The following is a 26,562-nucleotide window of genomic DNA, read 5'->3' as shown; positions in this document are numbered from 1 at the left end:
AGCCAGATCTGAATGCCACCCAAAGCAAAAAACTGTTTCTGGACATAACACCAAACAAATAAGCTTCCAAATGGCTTTTTTCAGCCCATTATCAAAAATCTGAAAAGAGTTTTCGGTTGTTGTTGATGCAGATGCGCTCTTCTACCATCACTCCAATTATTCTAGAATAATTATTTACTTCCAGTTTCTCAACTCATGTGGTGAAAAATTCTATATTTTATCATATCACTGCAGGGAAAAAAACATATTGTGCTGCTTCAAATGCATCCCTTAGACATTCCTGTTTTTCTTTTGACATATTTGGACAGACATCAACAGATCGAGGTGATATTCCTGAAAAAGTCACACATAAATTGGCATTTTGTAGTCATTTTCACTATTTAAATACATTAAAAAAAAAGACAGCAACATGGAAACAGTAAGTATAACCCTACATTTGTCACACACAAAAATTAGAATCAGGGGTTCCAGATTAGGATTGAAACGGTGAGTGGAACCTCTGTAAGGAGCGACAGGTGGGAGAAGTCTTATTTTAGTCTTGCATAGCCAGACGGATACCCACAGCGCCGTGTCAGCGCTGGAGAACGGACCAACTGCCCCTCAATATCACATTCCAGCTTGTTTGTGTTTCTCTGAACCAATCGCAACTGTCTACAACTAGGAAGCAGTGACAGACAAAATAGCGTTGGGGTGAAAATCTTTTGGTGGAACATTTGCATGAGAGGGACCAAGCATCAAGAGCCAAGCAGGCCAGCCTTAACGCATGATCCGAATCTACTGTTAAACTTAAAGTTTCCAGCATGTACATTGCTACTTTGGTGTTTAAAAAACAGTTACGACACAGATAGTGGAAGAAGAGGAGAAAGCCAGGTGAAATGCATGCTGGAAATGGTCGATTTAGACCTTCAGTTTATATCTGGCGAGTCAGACTAGTCGTATTTAAACCTGACACTGCATCAAAGAGGATCCGATGTCTGCTTGTCCAAATACGTCAAAAAAGGCAGCAGTTCCTATGGGACAAACTTACTTTTTCACATGACTTTACATGGTCCGCTTGCTCTAAATAAGAATAAAATTCTCCGCCGATTTCAGGAAAGTTCACGCACACAATAAAGCAAAGCATCAAAATAACAAGCGCATGATTTGTACTCACGTTTTAGTACATTTTGTTTTACTGCCCTGATCTGTGCTAATTTGTGTCCTGTCAGTGATGTGGGAAAGCACAGCCCGTCCTCTGATCGGTCACATTTCTCTGCTTCCACGGGGGACAAAACTGTTGGCTGCACTTTCGAAAACTCACGCTCCAAAAACACGCTGTACCCGGTAACAAACTAAATCCCAATTTCTGCCTCATGTTCAGCGACTTTAACAACACAAGCTGAATAATTAAAGCGGCAACTTCAGCTGGTAGGAGACACAAAGCAGACGTTGTTTATACGAGCATCGCTGTTTGGAGTGAGAACAATGTAACCTTGGAGTAGCGCGCTGGAGGTTACACAAATACTTGCGCTCGGCAGCATTTCACATCATTAATGTGTTTTTTTTTTTCCCACAGCTGTCATTAAAATATTCAACAGACTGAACAGCATTTTAAATGTCAGCCAGTCCTAATGGTTCTGCTTCGATATGAACTCTGACAACTGCTGATGAATATATTAAAATATTAATTTTTACGTCTAAGGAGATGAGTAAGACGATGAGTTTTCATATTCCAGCAGCGGAGACTCTTCTGACGTGATGAAAGAAACGCATCCAAAATGTATGTGGATACATGTACACAGCTGAACCCTTGAACTTGATAATATTTCATAAATTCTGTTGCATTGTGCTTACTTGAGATTAAGGGTTACAGTGCTACAGTTAACTCTGACCTCATTCTCAGGCTCTTAATCCTCATGATTTTCCTCCATGAAGCAAAACAAACCAAAAAACCCCCACACTTTCGCATATTGGTGTCGACATGTCTTTAAAAATAAGGTTTGACCCAAGAGTCAAAGACGATGAAAAGCCCCTCAGTGTAGGCAAATCTGCTTAACATCAAGGCCGACTGATGGCATGCAGGGTACATGCAGAAACAAATCAAAGACCAGGACCTGCATTAACAATGGAAAAAAACTTGGCAGGAGCAGTCTGAATAACTGATTATTCAAACTGCAGTAAAAGGAAATGTTTACACTGCTCTGACATGGCCTTTTCTCAGAGGCAAAACATTGGCACTAAAACATTTTCGATGAAAAATAGCAAATGCAAATTATGCTGAAAACAGTGTAACGCCAACGACAAAAAAAAAAAAAAAGAGTGGCATTTTGAACACATTTGACAAAGTAAAGGGCACATGGCAAAAAGCCAAGAGCAGCAGAAGATTAAGAAATCTCGAGGCCATGCGTTGTAAGTGACCACTCTAATGCAGGAAACTTACCCAACACCTCCCTGCCAAACGCTGACCCTGTTATACAGACACATCAGCATGTTCAGCATTGGAGGAACTTAAAACAAAGCTATAGAAACAAGAGGTAGCTGAAGAACATTGCATTTATAGGGGCTGATTGATCTAAAGTTGCTTCATGTTGAAGAAAAAAAGATACTCACCAAGTGCAGGAGCCAGCCAGGAGCTGAATGCCACCAACACCACGAGATCCATCGTACCTCTTCAGAAGAATCGAACAAACGCAGATCTTGTTAGGATGCACAAAAAGGAGAAACAATGAATGCCTTAAGTTGATTAAGTGGAAGCACACATTCTGAGTTATTTCTGGTGTATGAGGGTGAAGTTGAGGCTTGTTTTCTGTTCCACCTGAAGCAATATTGTTCAGTCTCATTCCAAATTTTGCATAGCAAATCCTCATTTGACCCATAAGTTTCTTCTGGATGGAAAACGAGTGACTAACAATAAAGAGACATTGTGTCTGAGATGTTCATGATACATTTCAACAATTTCTGTGTGTTTTTCATGTTTTCATTAAAAATGCCATGTCTTAAATTACTCTAATCCTTTGAAATGGTCGTAAATGTTTGGCAAAATGCAGCTTCCACACCACTCCAAATGGCCTTGGTAATTTCTACAAGGTTCTAGTATAAATTAGGAACAGCTGATGCAGTAGTCATCCAGTCAGTTTATAGTCAATTACCAGCCATGACTTAAGCCAAAGAGTTTAGAGAGCTCAGTATTATGAGCCATCACATGGGAGAGACATGCACCGTGGCTGCTAACAGGATGGGCTATAAAGTCATATCCAAGTGTTTTCAGGTGCCAGTGGCCACAGTGCAAAGCGTCATCAAAAAGTAGATGAAGTTCCACACAGTGAGAAATATCAAAGGTCATGGAGGGTAAAGTGACCCAGGCACTGGCACCAATAGTAGTGCAGGAGGCCAGGAAAAATCCAAGGATCCCAAGTAAGACCACTCTGATTAATGTGTTCTTGGAGCAACATCTCAAGACAGATACTTCAGCCAACCAAGAACATGGAGGAGTCCACTTCTTCACACAAATAAAAACTTTTGGTCATCTTTTTTTTTTTTTTGTCAAATGTTGGGGGGGGGGGGGGGGGGGGGAGAGTTACTTGGATGCAGGGGCCAAAGAAAGGAGAAGCATTCAACCCAAACAATCCCATTCACATGATCCAACACTGTGGTGGGAACGTGATGCTGTTTTTCAGGCTGCCAGGTCAAAGAAAAGTGGAGCACATTAAGATAATGGAGGAAGACATCAGGCAGTCTGCAGAAAACGTTGTCACTGGGCAGCATCGGAGCTTCCAACAAACTCTTGAATGTCCCTTGGGATTAATAAAGTATCTATCTCTCTTGACTACGATGTGAAACATGGAGACAAAGAAATGGTGAGAAAACAATGAGAAGATGTTAATGCAGCACAGCCAGAGTCCAGATGTAGATGTAGATGGAGAGGAAGCCTTCAATCTCAACGAGCTGAAGATGCACACAAAAGAGCCTAAGAATCTAAAATTTATCTTTACCATATTTTGCACACTGCCTTACTGTCTTTCATTAATTGTATATTGTCATTTACCAGCCAAAAGAAGCCCATTTGTCACATAAAACTTCACTACAAATCACAAAAGTCTACCCTGGGTTTAGAAAATGTTGGGCTTCACCGTATCTGACCCCCTCCGGGTTAAAATAACTCAGCAGCTTAAACTGTTTTACGAACAGAGAGGAGATTGCTTTAAAAAAAAAAAAAAAAAAAAAAAAAAAAGCAGCAGCTCACCTTGAATACCCTCCAGAAACTAGCAAACAGATGGCTCAGATAAAAATAAGTAAGAAAGAAATCAGAAATGGAGGGGAAATGCTTCATATATTTACTTATTCATGTGCAGGAAACTATAGCTTAAAATGATAGTCAAAATCACAGCTGGAAAACAACACTGGATCTCATTTTTCCCTTAATGCAACTTACTGCAGGGTTCCAACAGACCCTGCTGATAGCCTGATATTGAACCACAGAGATGGCCATAATTCCTAATCCTCATGACAGCTAAACTGAACTCATTTTTAACGGTAAAGTCGACTGAATGCCCCGTTAGTGACTCTATTCCTGGTGGGGACACAATACTCCATCTTGGTAGACCAAATCTGATCATGTTATGTGTCCTAATATTGCGGTCTCTTCAGTCTGTGTAAGTGAAGAGGATTTATTTCAGGCTCAGCACCCCAGAAAATAGAGCTTGCCAGCAGAGGGGTACGAGGCAAGGCTGGTGTTGAGTTGCAGTTGATATTTGGTCAGTGGGTTGGGGTTGGTTTCACTTGGTCATCTGGTTTACACATGGGCCGGGGCTGTTTTTCTGTCTATATATTATCTGGGACATTCCTCTGGATGCTTTTACACCCAAATGTTTACAGGCTAGGGTTCCACAACCGGACTTGTGTTGGACACGGGCGCTGCAGAAGATCCACAGTTTCGAGGTTGTGATTCTGCTCACTTCACAACTAAATTACACCAGAAAAATCCCAAGGCACAACAACAAAAAAAACGTACTGCAGGTAGCTTAGCAGTTACACAAGTCTAAATCTATGCCATGAAATAAAATGTTATGCATTGCGAAGATCAAAGCCTATGTTAGCAGAGCCGAGGGTTCCCCTCCCTGGCCCAGAGCGCTGATGGGGATTCAAGCATGACTCGAGTGGGGGTGTGAACGTGGAGCTGGAGTGGAAAGAAACGAACACTTCAGCCCTGGGAGCAGGATTAACAACAAAGGCCTGCCAATCAGGTTTAATCAAACAAATACAGGGTGAGTTATTCTAACAAGGAGCAATCCAATAATCTTGTTTGTTAGCCTTCTGAGTGATGTAGAGGAATATAATGGGGAGATGGGGAAGAAGGCCATAAAGCAACACTTAAAATGAATTACCATGGATTATTATAAAGTGGGATTAACAGACGGTTTGTAATTAGGAAAAGGGGGCTTAAACTGCACATTTTCCTGCATTAACCCACATAGAGGAGCCTCATACTGGAGCACATTTGCATTCCAAATAGACACATCATCAATAAACTGCAAGACTTGTGTTGCAGTTCTGCACAAACATCATTTAGTTTAATTAAACCTGAGACCTTGTTCTGGTGCCGAGAACAAGTTGGATGAGACCTCAGAAACACTGAAAGCGCCTGATTCAAAATTGATAAACTTTGAGGCTTATAATGAGGAGCACTCAAAGCGCTTCTGTTCTCGTCAATTAACACGACAAACACCGAGGAACATTTAGTTATTGGCTGCAAGCGTTTGCTGGCAAAGCTTAGCGTAAAAATGTGTGACACCGAACTCCATTGAACTTCTCAGATGGCGTGGCATTTCTGGAGCTGGACACCGACGCGTAATCGCACAGAAAGATGGAAAAAAAAAATGACACACAATGCACCGATAAATGGACAAAATACACGTTGGGCTCGTGCGTAAAAATGCGTAAAAGCAGCAAAAGTCATGACTTGTGCAATTACACGGTCACATGTTTTCAGGCATTTAGCTGGCGGTGGAGAAACCCGGCTGCAATGGAAAAAAAAGTGAAGACCTCTCCAAGACAAAAGCACCAAAAAAGTATGTTGTGCACTCTTACCCTGCAGATTTGAGTGTGTTACCAAAGGTGATGCATTCATTTCACAGATGCGTAAATTTGGACATTTAGTTGAACTTACCGTGTCTCAGCCTCCAATAAACTCTAACGTGAGTTCCGCCCAGTTGAGCCAAACTTTGCGTAAAAAGAAAAGAAGTTCCCCCCACTTAATTGTTACTTGAGCTAAGAAAATAAAATATGCAAAAAACAAAACAAAAACAAAACCCTTCTCTTATGACTAGAGAGAGAAGAAAAATTTTAAAGCCCCACTGATTAAAAATGAATTATTCTGTGTTGCACTCTGTGGAGCTGTACTCTGCAGTAAGTCAAGCTCTGTTCCTTCTTGGTCTTGTCTCAGGAGGAATGTTGAGGGAGAGAGTGAAGAGTTGAGTTGAAGGGGGCGGGGTGCCACTGAAGTTACTCCCAAAAATTACCCTGGGCTGCCCTGCACGGAGGTAAACAACACAAGCAGGAGTGCATTTCAGCTGCTACTGCACTGGGAGATTATTCCCATGTATTTTTCTTTCTTTTTTTCTTTTTGCCAGCCCTGATAGTAAAATATGATTCTGTAATGAACTGTAAATCATGCTCATTTCCCCTCAGAGGCACATATAAAGAGACACGAGCAGCATCAAACAGTGAGCTTGTTATGCTGAAGGTATAATTTACAGGCTTTTACAGAGAGGTTCAGTGCAGTGAAGTGAAAGCGTAAACACTGGAGAGCTTTCATGGCCACTGCAGTCTGTCAGCGAGGTCTCTCGGCTATATGAAAACTGTCTTTTCTCAAGCTCTCTCCCCCTACAACACCAAACTGCCAGATTCTCCCCCTCTCAGAGAGCAAACACGGAGCTGGCCAGGCTCAACTTTGCTCCTGTCTCAATTTTGCTGTCTGCTATTGTACTCAGTTGTGGAATTCTGTCTCTGTTCCCCTTCCTGCTCCAAGGACCTTTGGTAGCTTTCCTATCAAGGCATCCGGTTGGGTTTAAGGTTTCTCCTTTTCCCCACACACAATACAAAGAGTCATTCATTTCTAATTTGGGCTGTTCCTTTATTAGTTTTGTAGAAGTGGAGGGAAACACAAATAACTTAAGCACGGTTTGTAGTGAAAACATGTTTATTTAGTCGTCAGAACAACAACGAGAGCATATTTTCTATGACACACACATTTAAAAAGAATATCAAGACAGATAAGAGACTCCAGACTGTTTTCATTCGTTGCTGGAGACAACATATTTCCCTCCTCCACTAGATGGAGATGTTGGTCAAGAATGAGCTACATGTTCCTGCACCTCCAGAGTAAACAATAGAGCACTAGATCGCTGGGAAACAACAACAACAAAAAAAACACATTTCCCCCCAGTAAATCAAGAGGAAGCATAATGAGTAAAATCTGTAACATTCTTCATCCTGTTCAGCAAAAAGGGGTTAAACACAAGGATGTAAACAGCTGTTTCAAACACCAGTTCATATTTTTGAGAAAGGGAAAACAACTTGGGGTTTTTTTTATACCTGTGCACCAGATGCTGCTATCAGCGCAGAGCCGACATCTCTACAGGCCGCTGCAATGAAAAAGAAAATTGCAGTCAAAGGGCACTGAGGCAAAGTAAAGTCAGGTCTGCTCAGGCACAACGTAGATTACAAGCAATGCTTTGGAAAATTGCGTTTTTAAAGTCATATGCAAACAGTCAAGAGCCACGCTGATCCTCGGGGGTGTTTTCTCCCCCTGTTTAGGGTCTGGTGATGAGAAAATGCCAGCGAAAAGACAACTGCTTTGAATAAAGAGAGGAATGGGGATGCAGCAAACTCACTTCTCTAAAGGATTGACTTAAGGCTAGGAGACAAAACTAAAGATGAGGGCTCAAATTAATATTGCACCCAGATGAGTCTTAAGTGTCCTTGGATGACAAGCAGTGATTGGATTGCAAGCTTGGTAGCTTTTGATGGCCATGCCTGTCAGCCTCACCTGCTTTTTAATCAGTAATTACCATAGGGGATTCTCTGGCATTTCTTAATTAAATTGGACCAAATGCAATTAAAAACCACACTCTTATTCCTTTAAAAGGGCTCTGTGGAGTCCTTGTTTAGTTCTTGCTGTTAAGAGAATAAGCGGTTGAATGGTCATAGCACCGTCCCATCTCTCGCTGATCTGTACTTGATTATTTCGCTGGTCAAATTAAGTTTGCAGTTTGCATAATAAAGGGAAAGATGCAGTTCAAGATTAAAACTTCCGCTCCAACTGGAATTGGAGGTTAAAAGCGTAGACAAGCGGGCAAAGTATTAGAACAATTAAAGTTAACATCAGGAGCAGTGTGATGAGAGCAAGTAGTGAAGCAAAGGACTATCATTATCACAGCACTAAATGTAGCAGTAAATCTTTGCCCACTACATTTATACCCAGAGAGCACACATCTCCAGTACTCACCATCGAGAAAAGTCTCCGGCACTCCAGGAGGCAACAACTATGGACACATCAGTGGTGATTTTCCCATCTGCGGTCCTCATATCATCTTTGGAGTTGTTATTGTAGTTGCCACAGGCGCCGCACATTTTACCAGACAGGCTGCTGTCAATAATGATGCCGACCTCCTGAGAGATGGAGTAGGTGACCCGCACAGCAGACGTCCTCTCGATGATCACAGTCCTCTCTGAGATTTGGACGAATAGTTCGCTCGTCACTTTGCTGGGAAGAGACACTTTTCTGCCATTTACCTGGATGACACGGAGAACGGGAAGGAAGAGGAGAAAGAGAACATCAAAATGAATGCAGGCAAAATAAAACAAATAACAAAGCAGTCTGTGCATCAGACAGATCTATTCACTTTTATTTATATAGATCCAATACACAACATATGGCATCTCAGTCAAGGTGACTTTATCATATTGGCTATATTTCCAACAAATCCAAGCTATTCTTTTAGAGCAAGCACTTGAGTGACATTGGGAAGAAAAACAATACTTTCTAACAGCGAGAAACCACCGGCAGAACCAGGTTCTAAAAGGTTATTTAAGGGACCTTTTTCCACCACTTATATAAATGCTCATTTGCAAGATAACGAATCTAATTTACTGATTTAGAAGAACCTTGTAAGTTGCAAACATTATTTTGATAGGTCGGGTCAACATAATAGTTTGTATTATTAATTATTGTTAATATTGTGTGTAATTTTAAACTCAAATTTCTGCAATAGTTTAATGGAAAACTAAATTCAAGTTGAGGTGACTTGATAAAATTGCCTTCTTGATACCATATTTCTTCACCTTGAGGTCAGGATTTTAAGTTGCACTGATGTACTAATTTAACATTGCAGCAACTTCATCTTTTTACCAACTTAAAAAGCTATAGGTTCATAGTTATGGTAATTAAGGACATAACAGAACAAATTTCATTTTAAATAACATGGGAATAGCAGTTCTAGCAACTTAATTTGATGGAAAATTAACTTTAAAAAATGTTATTTAAAAAAATCTCTGCATTAGTTGATGTAAAACTAATTAAGATGCCTCGATACCAGATTTTTTCTTCAACTTTAGATCAGGATTTCAAGTCACCTCCCCTACCTACCTAACATTGAAGCAAACTATTTTTATTTTATAAATCAACTTTAAAATATTTTTTAAAGATATGGTAATTAAGTACAATGCATTAGAAAAATAATTTTAGATAATGTGAATACTAATTCCACTTCAAAAATTCCACTTTTAAAAATTCTTCAACAATTTTTTTTTAAATTTTCCAATTTTAAAACTCATATTCATGGTTTTTAAGGACATAACATTTTAAAGACCTGTAAAATAACTTGGATATGCTAGTTCTAACAACTTCGTTTCATAAAATATCTCCCAAAAAACTTGTGCTTCTGCTGCTAGTCACTAAGTGAGAGGCAAGTGACAATACCTTTGATTGTCCAGGAAACTAATTCCACTAACTCAGTGTAGTTGTTGGTTGAACATAATTTTATGAGAAGTTGTCATAACTCAAAAAGACTGATGCAAACTGCTGTTAGCTTTTTGTTGTTGAGTGCAACATTATTTTTTAGACTGCAGGGAGGACCATAAACTTATTTAGGGTGAGGTTAAAAGAGAGAAAGAAAAGGCGGGTGAGAAAATCAGACATACAGCAATAACACATAGGAGATCGGTTATTATTTTAACAGTGCTCACCCAGGCTTCTTTTTCACTGTTTACTGCCACAATTGCCTCTTTGAAGTAAACATACACAGTGGCAACAGTGGGAGCGGCTCCTTTACTGCAGATCCTGACGTCCACAACCACACGGAACCACAACTCAGAGGTGTCATCGCACAGTTTGGCCACTTCAAATGCCCCCTGTGCTCCTATGGCTCCAGACGCGCCATCAAAGGAGCTCAGATGTCCAACCGGGCTGACGGTGCAGTGACCCCGTTTGACATGGCAACCCCTGACCCCGTCTCTTACACTGCAAACCTCCCCACTGGTGCAGGACAGCTTCTCACACTTTACTAGCCCACACTCCTGGCACACACACTTGGACGTACAATCTTTGCACACCGCCGCTTGGCCCACCTGGAAACATACATTGTGTGTAGTGTTAAAATCACTTTGTTGCACCTCTATTCATGTGTCAGTGCGAAATAATCTCAGTGTAATTTTACCGTCAGATATCTGCCCTTGTACACACACCCACAGTTGTCCAAGGCAACACACTTAGTGCCATCAAAAACAAAGCCGGCGTCACACTGGCATCCTTCAAAACAGCTTTCAGTGCAAGTGAATGGAGAGATAAAGCTGGCACACGTCCCACCACAGGTGTCAGCGCACACCTCATAGTGACTGTGTGGTGGGCAGGAGGCAGCTAAAAGAGAAGACATTTGCAAGAAATTAGAATTTGCACCTGAAATATAAAGACATTTTCAGCTAAGATGCTGTTGAGTGTAACTCACGGCAGAAGGAGCTGCTCCTCCATGTCTGGATTTGAACTCCTTCACCCTGGCAGGCCAGAGCGTAGGCCTGCACGCTGTTGCACAGAGTATCTTTGTTGCCACCCATAGCACACACATCAAACACACAATGAGACACATATGCCGCTGGGTCGACTTTGCTGTGGCAGGCTTTGAAAGGCCCATTAGGCGCACTCATGATGCCGCAGGAGTCGGCTTTTCCGTACAAAGTAGCTTTGGCCTGCTCACACACTGGGCAATGTCCTCCACAGCCGCCACACACAAACCCAGGCAGGTCCACCACCCACGCCTTCCCAAAGTCATCCACGTTCTTTGTTTGTTTGCCACTAGGAAGTCTGAAATCATCGCCATCGTTTTTGTTGTAGTTGCCACAAAGACCGCACATCTTGCCCTGGTATGTAGAAGGAACAATCACCTCAACATAGTAGACGGTGTCATAGAGGACAGTCAGGCCAAAGACTGTTCGGACGATTATGTTGCGGCCTTCTTGGGTGACTCTGAGACGCCCGTTATCCAGGGAGACAGGGAGGTTTAGGAGTTCATCATCCACCTGGACAGAAAGGGAAGAGAAGACAATCAGCGTGAGAAAGACAGTTTGCACAGATGTAACCACAGCAGTACTTGGATGAAGCTGATAAACTCACAAGGACTCTCCATGGCATCCTCTGCTGGATGTAAATGATGTAACCATAGACTTTCACCCCAACTGACTTGGTAACAGCCACTTTTCCATTTCCATACTTCTCATTCCCCTGAGTGACTTCGAATGGCGTCAGACGACCTTTGTCATCATCACAAACCTTGGCCAACACATAAACACAGGTGCCCTGGAAGTCAAACCTCTGTCCATCGAAAGAAATGTAATGAGGATCACCAGAAGCCACACACTTTCCATGACCCTCCGGGTGGCAGCCTTTCACTCCATTCACAAGCTTACAGACTTCTCCTGAACGGCACTTGGCCTTTTGGCAAGTCACGGCGCCGTTCTCTCCACAGACGCACTGCTCCACGCACTTATCTTCAGGGTAGAAGACATCGTCTTTCTTGTAGTAATGACCATCATAGGAGCATCCACATTCTCTAACAGGCACACAGGTATCGCCACTGAGGAGGTAGCCTTGATCACACTCGCAGGCTTCTGCACAATGCCTGTGGCAGGTGGCGAAGGAGGTTAAGCTGGCACAGGTGGCTGGGCAACCGGTGGCACACAGGGCGTAATGGCTATTAGCGGGACATCTCATCGCTGTGGGATAGAATGAGAAGAGAGGAAAAGGAACATGGTGAATATCAAAAAGAGAGACCACCAAAAAATGAATACACAATCAGAAACTCACGACAGAAGTTGTCTCTTCTCCAGGAGTAGATGGTGACCCCTTGGCTCTGACAGGCAGTGACATACACTTCTACAGCCTCACAGATTGATCCATGGTGCCCGTGATATTGACAAGCATCATAAGCACAGTCCTCTAAGTAAGGAGCAGGGTCCACATGCTTATGACAGTCTCTAAAAGGCCCAGCCTTGTCAGTAATAATGCCACAGTATCTCACGGCTTGGTACTCTTTCCTCTGGGACTCTGAGCAAGCCTTGCACCACGCACCTTGGCAGGCTGCTGAACAACCTGGTACGACTCCCACCTGCCAGCTCTCCCCCAGCTTGACTCCATCAGGGGCGGTCTTCCCATCCCGCATGGTCAGATCGTCCTGACCTTTCCCATTGTAGTTGCCACACAGACCGCAGACTGCACCCTCATAGATGCTGGGCAGAGTAACGCTCACCGTGCTCCGCCAGTCAAAGGTCACGGTGATCCCAGCGACTGTTTCCACTACAGCCGTCCAGCCGCTGACGAACACAACCAGCTCATTGTTGTAATCCAGCGGAAGTGAAGCGAGCTGCCCATTAAGCTGAAGAGCAGAAAATGAGGCAGGGAGAGAGAAATATTTTTTAGGAGATTATAGATTTAATAATTCTGTGGACCTTGCTAATCCATTCTAATGTGCAGTTAAATCCTACTTTAATTAAGTCTGCCTGGATCAAAATTTTAATATGCAATTAAATATATATATATATATATATATATATATATATATATGTATATATGCAAAGGAGCACAAGGGATGTCAGAATTAGCACAATGACAAAAGGCATATTATCCACTCATTCGAATGAGGCTCAGAGTAACTGTGCTGTTTTTAATTTTCAATAATGCGACGACATGCTGTGTCCCATTTATTTTCACACCGAAAATTCACACAAAAGCAGATCGCTCATTCAATCTCTCATTACGCCGCTACGTGCTCCACATTAACCATACCTTAACACCTGGGCCATGAAAAAATCAATCAGTGCCTCCCACCTGGTCCCCTCAGAATCAGCTGATGTGTTTTGTACAAACACTTCAGTAAAAAATTAAGCCAAATTTGACCTTCTATTGTTTTGACACGGAAGGAGTCATGTCGAGGCGATGTGTGGTGTGCAGGTAAAAATGAGACCTTTCATATGCTATGGGTTGTTTTGACGTATCCCACATGGTGATATGAAAGTTTACCCAAGTTTCAAAGTTTTCTACAGTAAATTATCAGAGAACAGAAAAAAACATCTAGGGTATCAATGCTTGTTTCTGTTGCTTTATGCCATAGATATTAGATTGGTGCAGTTTTGCAACTATGATATACACCATGATATTAATGCTCCAACTGAGGTATGGAAAAAATCCATAACCAAATTGAACAAAATGAACAAAAAACAAGTTTTTGGATTTAGATTGAGTCACCTTGAATGGATGTAAAATTGATTTAGATTAGTTTTCATGTGGTTTTCTGCTTTATGTATGAAATAACGAGGAAAAAAAGTGGGCGTGAAAAAAAAGACAAACTCTGATGTACGTCAAGGGCCTGTGACTCAGAGCATATACATAGTACGAAGCTAAAATTGTGCATAGCTTCACTGAATATACTAAACTTATTGTAAATAGTTTGAATATTATCTGACTGGGAGGGTGTCAGCTTACCAAGACCTTGTAGGGGTATTCTCTGCTGATGGTGAGAGTGATATCATAGATGGAGAACTTGACCGTCCTGGTGTAGGACACGGCTTTGCTTCCCCGGTGGTCATTCTGCACAGTCACCTTGAACGGCACCAGTCCAGGCTGCTGCGAGCACAATCCCACCAGCTGATACACGCACGTGCCTTGGAAGTCGTACTTACGGCCGTCGAAGGTGCGATAGTGCGGGTCGCCCGAGGCCGTGCACGTGGCGTGGCTGATGGGTCGGCAGGCGCGCACTCCATCCACCACGGTACATTTCTCTTTGGCAGAGCAGGAGGCCTCGCGGCATATCACCATGCCCAGGGTCGAGTCGCACTCACACAGGCGACCGCAGGCCTCATCAGCCCAGAAGTGCTCACCTGGCTTGTAGTAGCGGCCCTGGTAGGAGCAACCGCATGATTTAGCGGGAACACAGACGCCAGCGCTGAGGACGTAACCCTTATCGCACACACAGGTCTCCACACAGGCACCTTTGCAGACCTGCTTCTGCTCAGGGAACGGGCAGGACGGCTGGCATGGGCTGGCACAGTCCTCATAGTGGCTGTGACGCTGGCAGTTCATTGCTGGGGAGAAAACAAATTTAGACAGTTATTAACCCAAAAAGTAAAATATGTGATTGCAATCTTGAGCAAAGGCATTCACAGATACTCACGACAGCCAAACTTTGTCCTCCAGCCCTTGATTATTATTCCCTCCTGGCGACACTCCTTACTGTAGGAATCCAATGCCTGGCACAGCATTTTTTTATCGCCCTTATTAAAGCACATATCATACACGCAATTGTCCATGAAAGCCTGGGGGTCCACTTTTTCATGGCATTTCTGGAACACACTGTTCACCTTGGCTGTGAGGGCCCCACAGTAAGCTTCAGTCTCATAGAGTTTACGCATGTTATCGTCACAGGTGGGGCAGTTTTTCTCACAGGTGTCCCAGCAAGGGTGGTCCTTGTCCTGATCGGGCGTTTGCCAGCTCTTGCCCCACTCGATCACTGAAGAAACCGTTTTGCCGGCTGGATTCTGGAGTTCATCGCGGCTGTTACCATTGAAGTTGCCGCACAGACCGCAAACTAAGCCGTAGTAGCTGCTGGGAAGCCTGATGACGAGATACCAGTTGTAGTCATAGGAGACAACCAGGCCGAAGTTTGTTTCCACGACTGCAGTGTTTCCTCTTAGAAACACTGACACTTTACCGTCACCCAGTTGCAGAGGAAGATTCAGCAGCTCTCCATCCACCTGAGGAACATGGATCAGAACAATATATATTTATATAAACTACACACACTGAAATACAACTAGTGAAACAGAGAAGAAACTAAAATCTTACCGTAACTCTGCCAACTTGGTTCTTCTGGATGGTGATGGTGTACCCATACACAGATACATCTACTTCCCTGACGTAGGAAACTGCCGTGTTTCCTCGGTTATCATTCCTCTCAGTAACTGAAAACGGAACCAGACCATCCAGTTTGCCGCAGGTTTTGGAGATGACGTACTTGCATGTGCCCTGGAAGTTGTAGTTGTAGCCATCAAACGTGTGGTAGTGGGGGTCACCCCAGGCCCAGCAGACGCCCGTGTAGGTGGGGATGCACACAGCCTCACCCTTCTCGACACGACACGACTCCTTGACCCGACAGTTGGCATCTTTGCAAGGATCTGCAATGGATAAATACAAGGGGATTTGTACCATTTTAAATATCATTAGAAACACAGACTGTAACAACAGAAACAATGTTTGGATTTTCAATTTTTTGACAGTCCTTAAACTAATCATGTGTGACATGGAAGTAAAAATTGAGCAAATCTATTCTTAAAATTGTGACATTTATCAAATTCCTCTTATTCTACATGTCTCATTTAAAAATCCACAAAAAACAAACAAATTGCTTGAACCAGATTCTGTGAAAAACAAAAAAATTCTGCGCTCCTTGATGCAACATGATAGCCTAGCTGTGCTAGACCCAGGTCCGAAGACACAAGGGTCTCGGAACTCTCGACAGGGAGGGAGGTGGGCTAAAAGGTTGTCTTTCAAATCACTCTGCAGCAATTGGGTAGGTATACAACCAATCAGTGCAACGAATAGGCTGACGTAGTTCCTAGAGCGCCGGAAATCAGAGGATGCGGGAGTTCGGTGAAGCCTTATTTATACAGTCAATGGGTGAAGCTCAAGTATATTACAAGTTGAATTTTAGCTTCAAATCTTTAAGGACTGTGGCCAAAGCCGAGTCGAAAGATAACTGTTTATTGTGTGCAGCCATCTTCTTGTCTATCCTTGTTTCTATGGTTGTTTCCGGTTGCTTCTGTCAGAATTGTCGCGCCTCTGTCATCACTTAGTTACGCCCGCCTTCTGACTCTACACTTCATGGTGATTCGTCAGCCAGTTTTAGGAGCATCCAACCTCAAGGCTTACCAAGGGTAACTAGACCGACCCTGGCAGAGAATTAAATTCGTTGCCGTGGGTTGTCTAGTGCAGCTAGGCAAGCAACATGAAGCTGTAAAAACTCAGCTGCAACCAACAGTTTCAAGACAGTAACTTAAGGACTTTTTGACTGAACTGGAGGCTTTGTTTACACAGAGCAGAAAGGGGACAAATGTGGAAAAGCAAAGATGTAGTAGCAGTAGTTGAAAAGTAGCAAAATATCTGATATAGTATACAGAGTGACCTTTTTTTCCAGTATTGGTAAAAATGTGAACACTTGGAAATATTTTGCACATGTTGATTTCAGATTTTTTCAATTCTTGTATAATCACAAAAAGTCAACTTTCTTTTATGGCCCACTTATAGTCATGGTTGTACTGTTTCTGTAAAGATGCAGGACTTTATATTGAGGTGAAAAAATCAGTCCACGAAAGACTCGAAGAGTAAAATTGTAACAAAGCACCCACGAACTGGGGCTTAGAGTTCAGAGAGTTAATAAAAAATAAAAGAGAATTTTAAATTGACTGAACATGTACTGACTCAGGAAATTATATTAGTTAAAATGAGTAAACATTTGGGTCTTGCCTGTGTTGTAACATGCCCTGATTCCTTTCTTCACCATGCATTTGGTGCTTTGAGGGCAGGAGTGATTTTCGCAGATGAGGCCTTTCTCTGGATCACAGGTGCACCTTGTGCGACAGTCTTCCTCGTACACAACTTCGCCAGCCTGGTGACGCACAACAATACGTGTAGAAAGTGGGAATAAGATAAAAAGGCTTCAAATTATTTCATGCTTATTCCTCCTTAAAGACACACAAATTTCGCCAATCTGCTAATTAAGCCTCAGGAGAAATCATCAGTGCACATTTCTAAAATCAAACTGGCCGATGTCCACCACTATGGATGAAAAAGCAACTTTACTGCCATTTTTGCATAAATGCTGCTTTGGGGATCTTGTTCTAAAAAATAGCCCCATATACTATATATAGACTGGCCTTTTTGCGAAGACAGAAGTGCTAAATTTTACCTTGTAACTTCTTCCATTGTCATAACAGCCACACTCAGTCTCCTTGACACACGTCTCTCCATTAAATAAGAAACCGGCATCACATTCACAGCCTTCTGTGCAGCTGGTGGGGCATTCCACAATCTCTGTGAGGCCGGGGCAGGAGGCAGAGCAGGCCTGGGCACACACCTCATAGTGACTGTTGGCGGGGCATTTCATGGCTAAAAAAAAGAAGAAGAGGATAAATATATTAGAATAGAACCCACAGCTAACATTTAATATAGGACAGACATAAATAGAAGGTTAATTTAGAGGGATAAAGTAAATTTTCTTACGACAGAAGGAGGCCGTCCTCCAGTTTTTGACATCCACTCCCGCCATGTGACAGTTGAATGCATACGCTGCCACGCTGTTACACAGCACTTTCCCATCCCCATTGGAAGCACACACATCAAACACACAGTCATCAAAGTATGGCTGTGGGTCCAGTATACTGTAGCAGGCTGCAAAAGGACCTTTGGGTGCTGTAACAATACCGCAATAAGTGGATTTGGAAAACACGGCCTTTCGAGCTGGGTCACATTTAGGACAGTCGTTTCCTTCGCAGCCATTTTCACACACTACATTAGGAATGGTGACCTTCCAGGATTTTCCAAACGCATTCACGTTGTTGGTGAGCTGACGGTTGGGCATCTGGAAGTCATCTTTCTGGTCACCGTTGAAGTTGCCGCACAGGCCGCAGACTTTGCCACGATAATTTCCAGGTACTGTGACTGTCACGTGGTAGACCAGGTCATAAGTGACCCGCAGTCCGAAGTTTGTTTCAATAACATAATGATTGCCTTCCTGATAGACCAGCACCTCTCCATCATTGAGATTCACAGGGACGTAGTTAAATACTCCATTTACCTAAGAGGAAGCCACAGGTGTTGATTAAAGGAAATAACTAGTGCTGAGTGGAATATTAAAATGTAAGCATATTTATTGATGCATATGTCTTGTTTATGATTAGATGAATACACACATATCTAAACAATTCTAGTAGAAAAATATGGATGAGTTTTTCTTTGTAATGTTATTTGGTATTATTATTATTATTATTCTATAGATTTTCCTTATTTTGTTTATCTGGTAAAAACAAAAAAATAGATATTTTAATAAAAACACTGTTTCTACTCGGCTGCTCAGCGGCGTAGTGGTTAGCACTTTTGCCTTGCAGCAAGAAGATCCCTGGTTTGAATCCCAGGGTGGGCCTGGGATCTTTCTGCATGGAGTTTGCATGTTCTCCCTGAGCATGCGTGGGTTTTCTCCGGGTACTCCGGCTTCCTCCCACAGTCCAAAAATATGCTGAGGTTAATTGAGTACTCTAAATTGCCCGTAGGTGTGAATGTGAGTGTGATTGTGTGTCTGTATATGTAGCCCTGCGACAGACTGGTGACCTGTCCAGGGTGTCCCCTGCCTTCGCCCGAGTCAGCTGGGATAGGCTCCAGCACCCCCCGCGACCCTAATGAGGATAAAGCGGTGTATAGAGGATGGATGGATGGACTATTTCTACTCTATTTAAATCAGCAAAAATATATTTATTTTACAGATGTTTGAAAGAAAAATGATGTATACTAGAAATAGAAAATAGAAAAAAGTCACTGTTATTTTAAAGATGGTCCCTGTTTTTCTAAATTACAGATAATATATAAAAAAGAAAATTACATTTTTTTTATTTGATTTAAATCAGCAAAAACATGATTATTTCACAGGTATTTGCCAATAATCAAAAAAAGAGGTATGTATGTTATGTTTTCTTATTTTTTTAAATTACAGATATCTTACAAAATCCTCAAAAAGAAAAAAAATGCCTTTGCATGTTGATTGTTTAAAATATATATTATTTAAAAAAAATAATAATAATTTTTTATTAATTTATTTTTACAGCTTTCCTGTATATAAATAAGATAAAACGACATTTTAAACAGATAGCGGCTGTTATTCTAACAGTTTTTACAGCTTTTAGATTTTTTCTTTGTTTTTGTAATGAATTAATTTATTTATGTACTGATTTCTTTTCTTCCTTTCTTTTTAGTGTTGCTCACCAGAACTCCAAACATGTTTTCCCTCATGATAAGCGAGTAGCCATAGACCTTCACAGCAACCAGCTTGGTGACGGACACCACCTTGTTGCTCGTCACTCGGTCCCACTTCTCATTCTCCACCTGGACAGAAAAGGCCACCAGGTGGGTTCCTTCCAGCCCGCAGCTCTCAGAGAGTGTGTAGGTGCAGGTGCCCTGGAAATCAAACCTTCGCCCATCAAAGGATAGATAATGCGGGTCGCCGGAGGCATGACACACACCCTTACCAACGGGGTGACATTTCTGGACACCATTTTCTATTTTACATTTTTCATTGGGGCCACATGTGAACTTCTTGCACTCAACCTAAGAAGGGAAAAAAAATATCACAGGAACATCAGAAGTGTTGTCAGCAACAAATCAGTGGCAAGTTATGTTTTAATTGTTCATTTTAGCATCCATTACCTCCCCATCTTGAGCACACTTGCACTCCTCCTCACACTTCCCATTGGGATAAAAGACTTGGCCGATGCGGTAGTAGCGGTCGTTGTGGATGCAGCCGCACTCTGAGAAAGGAACACATTTATCTCCACTGAGGATGTATCCTTCATCACAGGAGCAGCCCTCCTCACAGTGATTCTTGCAGCCTTTAGGAGGAGCCAGACTCTGGCAAGATGCTGGACAGGCAGTCGAACAAATTTCATAGTGGCTGTGAGCGAGACATTTCATTGCTGCACACAAGGGACAGAAAAGACCAAGTTAATTTTTCATTCACTGGAGACATTTTTATGTAGAACACAAAAGACAGTCATTACAAAGGCACAGAAAACAAACTGTGTATTGTTCATTTTTCTTCTTCAGTTAGAGTGAATATTAGGGTCAGTATGGATCATTTAAAATGCTGGTGTTGCTCCACCATTTCAGATTTTGTTCAGAGTTGACTTTTTTGTCATGTGGAACCCAAAACTAGGCTTTGTAAAAATCTTTTTGTCCTGATTTTCATAATTTTATGTTTTCATACATGTTTTATTTTTTGACCCTCAAAAAATGTCTTACCCAGGAATCAATATCTCCAACTTTGACCATCATAAAATCAGGGGTAGACACATACAACATAGTTTCCAGCAGATTGAAATAATTAACTGGTTTCAGCAGAAGAGATTTTTTAAAATATTCACCACTGAAAACTAACAAAAAGTGCTAAGTTTTGAAGCTTTTGATGGCATTGGCATCTCGGAAAGCTCCTGAACATATATATGGATGTATCTACATTTCTTGCTAAAACAAGCCATTGGTTGAACTTTTATCAATGTTTAAGGACTCTAACATCAGTGGAATTTGATGTATGGCAAGTATGCCAAGTCAAAGTTCCACCATTTTGCTGTTTCGATATTCGAAAACGATGATGTGGACACATTGGCATGACACAAAAACTAGTAGGCATTGGGCTCTGTCTATTAGCAATGCATGCGTGAAGTTACAAGTTGCTTTCATGTTGTTTTCATGGTGACATTTTAGCTAAATATCAGTTTTTTACTTTTATTTCTTACTCACATCGAGTCAAGATATTTTATTGAACTTAGTTTTAAGTTAAAAAAATAACTAAACTATGAATAAAATCTGAGAATGTGCAGCATATTTCTTGACTTCTGTCTGAACGGACAATGACTGACCCGATACTGACTTTTTTGTTTTTAAATTGGATGCATTTCTTACCACAGAACTGACTGGTTCTCCAGCTATACACTTTGGCTCCTGCATCCTGGCAGGCAGATGTGTATGATCCAAGGTTGTCACACAGCACATCCTTCCTGCCGTTATACAAGCACACATCATAAACACAATCTTCAAAGTACTCAGCTGGATCCACCTTGGAATGGCAGTCACGGAAAGGCCCTTTGGGGTCGCTAATGATGCCGCAGAAATCTCCCTTTTCGTATTTAACCTTCTGGGTAATGTCGCAGTCAGGACACACCCCTTTACAACCCTCGACACAGCCCGGGATCTCGGCCACGCGCCAGCTGGCGCCGAAGTTTGCTGGTGAGACGGGTTTGTCGCCATTCTTTGGAATCAGGTCATCCTGGGCTTTACCGTTGTAGTTGCCACAGAGGCCACAGACAGCTCCCATGTAGTTGCTTGGTAGGGTCACAAACACAGCACTTGCCCAGTTGAAGGTGACTCTGAGGCCAAAATCTGTGGTGACAACCGCGTAACAGCCACTCCTTTGCACGGATACCTTCCCTTCATCCAGTGTGATGGGCAAGTTAACCAGCTCACCATTCACCTGAAGAGAACACACAGTGGTATTTACATGCAAAGGCAGAATATTCAATGTAGCAAAGAATATGGCGACACTTTATGTGCCTCTTACCATAATCAGGCCTCTGTGTGTCTTAGTAATGACAATGCTGAGGGAGTACACCTTGATCTCTACTAGCTTGGTGTAGGAGACCACTTTGCTGCCCCGGTGGTCATTCTGCACCAGCACTTCAAAGGGCACTAAGTCTGGGTTCTTGGAGCAGAGTGCAACCAGCTGGTACACACAAGTGCCCTGAAAGTCAAACCTCTTCTTGTCAAAGGTCTTATAATGGGGATCACCTGTTGCCTGGCAGGTGCTGTGGGACACTGCCTGGCACTGTCTTATGCCATCAACCACCTTGCACTGCTGGCCCATCCCACAGCCTTTATCCTTGCACTCAACGCGCCTGCTTCCGGCAACACATTTACACCGTCGCCCACAGTTTTGGTCGGCCCAGAATTCCTCCCCAGCAGGAATGTATCGACCCTCATAGGTACAACCGCACTGAGTGGCAGGCACACACTTGCTTCCACTTAAAATAAACCCTGCGTTACAGGTGCAGGTCTCCACACAGTGGCGTTTGCATTTGGATGGAGCATTGGGATCAGAACAAGTGGCTGGACAGGCGTTGCCACAGAGCTCATAGTGACTGTTGGCGGGACACTTGGCAGCTTTAGGGAGAAAATGGAAAAAGGAGTGTGACAAAGGTTTGAGAAACAATAAATTACATAAAATGTACATTAATTTTGATAATATTACTTACGGCATCGTGCCATTTCCCTCCAGTCTTGAACCTGGATCCCAGCAGCCTGGCAGGCTTCAGTGTAAGCCTCTAGTGCCTTGCAAAGGAAATGTCGAAGTCCGCCTGCCATGCATACATCATATTTACAGTTCTCCAGGTATGCTTGTGGGTCAATGACGGAATGACATTTGCTAAATGGCCCATTTACTATACGTGTGATGAGCCCACAAAACATGTCTCCCTCCCACTTTTTCATCATGCTATTTTCACAGCGCTCACAGCCACCCACACAGTCATCTCTGCAAGCATCATCTTTCACCAGACCCGGCACCTTCCAGCTGCTCCCAAAGGCCACAGCCCCACCTACTTGAGTGCCGGAGGGTGTGGTAAAGTCATCACTGGGATTTCCATTGAAGTTCCCACACAGACCACAAGTCTTACCGGCGTATTTGCCACACAAAGTCACCACAAGGTAGTGTTCCCAGTCATAACTGACTCTCAGACCAAAATCAGTCTCAATGATAACACTGCGACCGCTTTGAAACATGTGAAGTTTGTCATCGTTCAAAGTTATTGGCAAACTCCACAGGCTGTTGTCAATCTGTAACAAATGAAAAATGAAAGCACATCATGAAGAGACTGAAATCAGGACAATATTTTAATAATGAGACAGGAAACTATAACCCTTACCCTCACACGCCCCGTCTCAGAACGAGCTATTGTGATGGTGAAGCCATACACCTTCACTGTGACCAGGGCAACATACGACACCCTGAGGCTTCCTCTGTTCTCGTTCTGGGCGAGGACCTCAAAGGCTGGGAGATTATCATCTTTTCCACAATTTTTAGCAATGACATATGTGCAGGTGCCCATGAAGTTATAGCGACGGCCATCAAAAGTACGATAGTGAGGGTCTCCCATGGCCCAGCAGGTACCAGGCTTCTGTTGCACCTGCTTGGGGACGCAGCTGGCATAGTCACCTTTCATCTCACACACCTCATTAGGACTGCAGGTGATACTACTGCAGGACAGGGATCCTGAACAAAACAGAGTAAAATTAATGCTTGCATCAGCGCAGTATGAAAATATAGGAAATATTCTCAGAAACAGCATTGTGTTTGCACCTTACCCGGCTGCATACATTGTGCTGGGGCACCATAGCCGTTCTTCTGGGTAACTCCTATACTGTAGAGAGCAAAAAGGGAACCAGAGCTGGACACAGTGTACCTATTCTTGCGAGGGTTTAGTTTGTAAGACATCTCTGCGTAAGAGAAATCTGTCCCTGCAACGTTTTTCCACTGAATGTTACGAGGTAGGTTCGCTCCATCCATTTGCACCGCTGCAATTGCACTGGTTTGTGTTACAATTAGGGCTTTGTTTTCAAAACCCTCCAGAGCTTCTAGTGAGTAGGAAGAGCAGAAGCGGTCTGTCGACAGAATGGTCATCAGGAAGGGGTCGTAGCACTGGATCCAGTTTAGTCTGACACCATTAAAGAGCATGAGAACCTGGATGCCACGATCAGCCTGAATGAAGAGTGCTTCAGGACTTTGGGAGCGGAGTTCCTTTGTCTGTCCCCTGGTCAAAGTGAAATCCTCTTTACGGTTGCCATATTGGACAGTTATTTTGGTGGGCTGGGAGGCTTGGAGGTAGATGCTATCGTACTTTGTCTGGAAGCTCAGGGGGGGCACAATGAAGCTGGATCCCCAGCTGCTTACTGGCATTAGCTGCTCAAAAACATGGTTGCATTTTGAGAATTTCCAGGTACAGGTGTGACCCGTAAAAACAGCGACAGGGTGCTGGGAGGAAACTCTGGTGCCGGTCAGTTCATAGCTACTCTGGAGCTGGACGCTCTCGTATGGCTGCAGATCGATTACCATTTTATTGCCATTGCTATAGATGCGACCCTGGAACTTGATCTGCCCTTGTGGGGAAATCTCAACTCTGTTGCTCTCTTTTCCATTTGTCACAGAGAACTCTTTATAGGTAGCACGAGGGGTTCCACCAGGTGTAAAGATGAAGTATTCTGTACCCCACTGATTGGTTGGATACACCACAGTGGTGTCTGCTGTGTACAGCTTGTAGTTGTAGGAGATTACAGTCACATCAGCTGAGGCCTCGATGTGCACTGTATTGGGTGATTTCTTGCTGTCGTACATCTCAACACTATTGGGGAGAGTGATGGTGACCCCCTCGCCAGCATTTAGAGCTTTTTCTTGCTTGAACCTTAAGGGAGGCACTTGCACTGTCACTTTAGCATTCGCTTGAACAGCAGTGATGTATAGCTGAAACCGAGGAGAATCATAGCGTGGAACGTAATTCTGCATAAATGACAGCGCAAACTCCCTCCCTGCCCATCCTGCGCTAGATGGACCTGACAGATGGAGAGAGAGCAAGGAACAAGAAAAACACACGTCAAAAGAAAGGGCTTTTTTTCTCCAAGTTCCACTAAAATGAAGGTGTCAGACACAACTGTGCTTCACAAATCGCGTATATGATGAAAACATGTCAAAAAAAAAAAAGCATTAGGAAATTAATTAAACTATTTGTGCAAAGGCAATCAAAGGATTTGAAGACTGGCAATACAAAAAGTTGGCTTGAGACTTCTTGGATTGCACACACAGTACAAAGAAACAATATGACACCAAAGAGAAAAAGACTGAAAAATGCCTCCATTTCAAAGTGAAAAAGCGGGGATGAATGCTGGTCTATAATGAATGGATTGCTTTTTTGCTTGATAACCATTGTGAGAGATTTAGACGGAGGAATAGTCACTTGACTGCTTCTCAGCAGCACTCAATAAGTCACTTGCGCAGACAATATAATTGCATAATGGAAATATTATCAATATCTGCGCTTTTGCTGTGAAAAGACCACTTTCTGGGCTCAGTCAGGGCCTGGGGGATTTAGATTACACTCCTGTTTCACCCATTCAGTTTTAATAGTTCCAACTCAATGGCAGCTAAAGGTAAATGCTATTCCCCAACAAAAGCAAATTTCAATTTAGATGGCTATCCTTTATGTGCTGCTCTCTCCAATTCTTTGCCTGTTTAACATTCTGCCTCATTCACACAAGCACCTGGTATGGCCGCACAACAATGCTCTCCACTGATGGGGTTGACAACCTGGATAAATTGCTTCAAATTGAACTATCACTTCGCTGCACATGCTGCGATGGAATTTCTGAGCTAGTCAGATTTAATAGGTGTTAATTGTAGGCAGGAATTTTGATAGATATTAGAGAAAAGAAGGATTTTCTTGAATTGAAATTGAGAAAACGGTGTCATCACTGCAACAGCATTTGTTTAAATTAATACTTCAAAAAATTGCCCCAAACTGAATGGAGTTCACCTGGCACATTTTTTTTTTTTAAAAATCGCAAAATATGAGCATGAAAAAAAAAGTACTTACAGCTGAGAAAAGCCGTCAAAACACAAAGCAGCAACAGAGTCCCCATGGCTGAAAGAGAGAATGTTAAATTTAGTTACTTGAGTGATACAAATGCATTAACTTCATCATAAAGACTACAAAGTCTGAAACAGAAGAGTGCTTACCTGCAAAGAGGCACCCTTACGATTACATGTTTTTTGACAGTTGCATCCTTTTATACACTGATGGGCAAAGCCACCAGAAAGAAAAAAAAGTCTTATGACTCTGAAAAACAATACCCTTCCTATAAAACAAATTAAGGTAGAGCTTGGCACCGACATATAGGTCCTGCTGTATGTTGACATAGGTGTAATGCAAACTGCATACGCTTGTTTCACTGGAAGCAGCAACACCCCATGACAGGTACATCCTGCAATCTGTTTATTATATTAGATCATTATAAGATCTGCTGAGAATCATTAGATGACCTCCTTAATAATTGCTTAACTGATAGCAGAAGATACTCCTTCAACCTGAAAAATCTTCATCAGAAAAAATTCAGTCAATTTTAAGTGGAAAATTCACAAAATACAAAAAAAAAATACATTTGGATAACACATCATTAAT

General features: G+C 42.6%; 1 protein-coding gene across 1 annotated transcript; it reads right to left on the bottom strand.

Moving 5' to 3' along the window:
* Positions 1–7,159: 7,159 nt before the first annotated feature.
* On the bottom strand, positions 7,160–24,725 carry LOC110971629 (IgGFc-binding protein). The gene is made up of 21 exons (XM_051956501.1): positions 23,797–24,725; positions 23,699–23,754; positions 23,260–23,606; positions 22,591–23,170; positions 21,900–22,498; positions 21,245–21,812; positions 19,994–20,259; positions 19,553–19,894; positions 17,801–18,374; positions 17,487–17,686; positions 17,045–17,186; positions 15,368–15,696; positions 14,697–15,276; positions 14,009–14,607; positions 12,335–12,902; positions 11,645–12,243; positions 10,983–11,550; positions 10,695–10,894; positions 10,225–10,605; positions 8,486–8,772; positions 7,160–7,622 (listed from the first exon to the last, which is right to left on the bottom strand). The coding sequence occupies exons 1-21, from the start codon at positions 24,723–24,725 to the stop codon at positions 7,613–7,615; spliced, it is 8,724 nt and encodes a 2,907-aa protein (XP_051812461.1). The 3' UTR covers positions 7,160–7,612.
* Between the last annotated feature and the right edge of the window lie 1,837 nt (positions 24,726–26,562).

The sequence above is a fragment of the Acanthochromis polyacanthus genome, chromosome 12, assembly GCF_021347895.1.
Source record: "Acanthochromis polyacanthus isolate Apoly-LR-REF ecotype Palm Island chromosome 12, KAUST_Apoly_ChrSc, whole genome shotgun sequence".
Lineage (NCBI taxonomy): Eukaryota > Metazoa > Chordata > Actinopteri > Pomacentridae > Acanthochromis > Acanthochromis polyacanthus.
The sequence above is the reverse complement of the archived record's forward strand: the minus strand, read 5'-3'. Positions and strand labels throughout refer to the sequence as shown.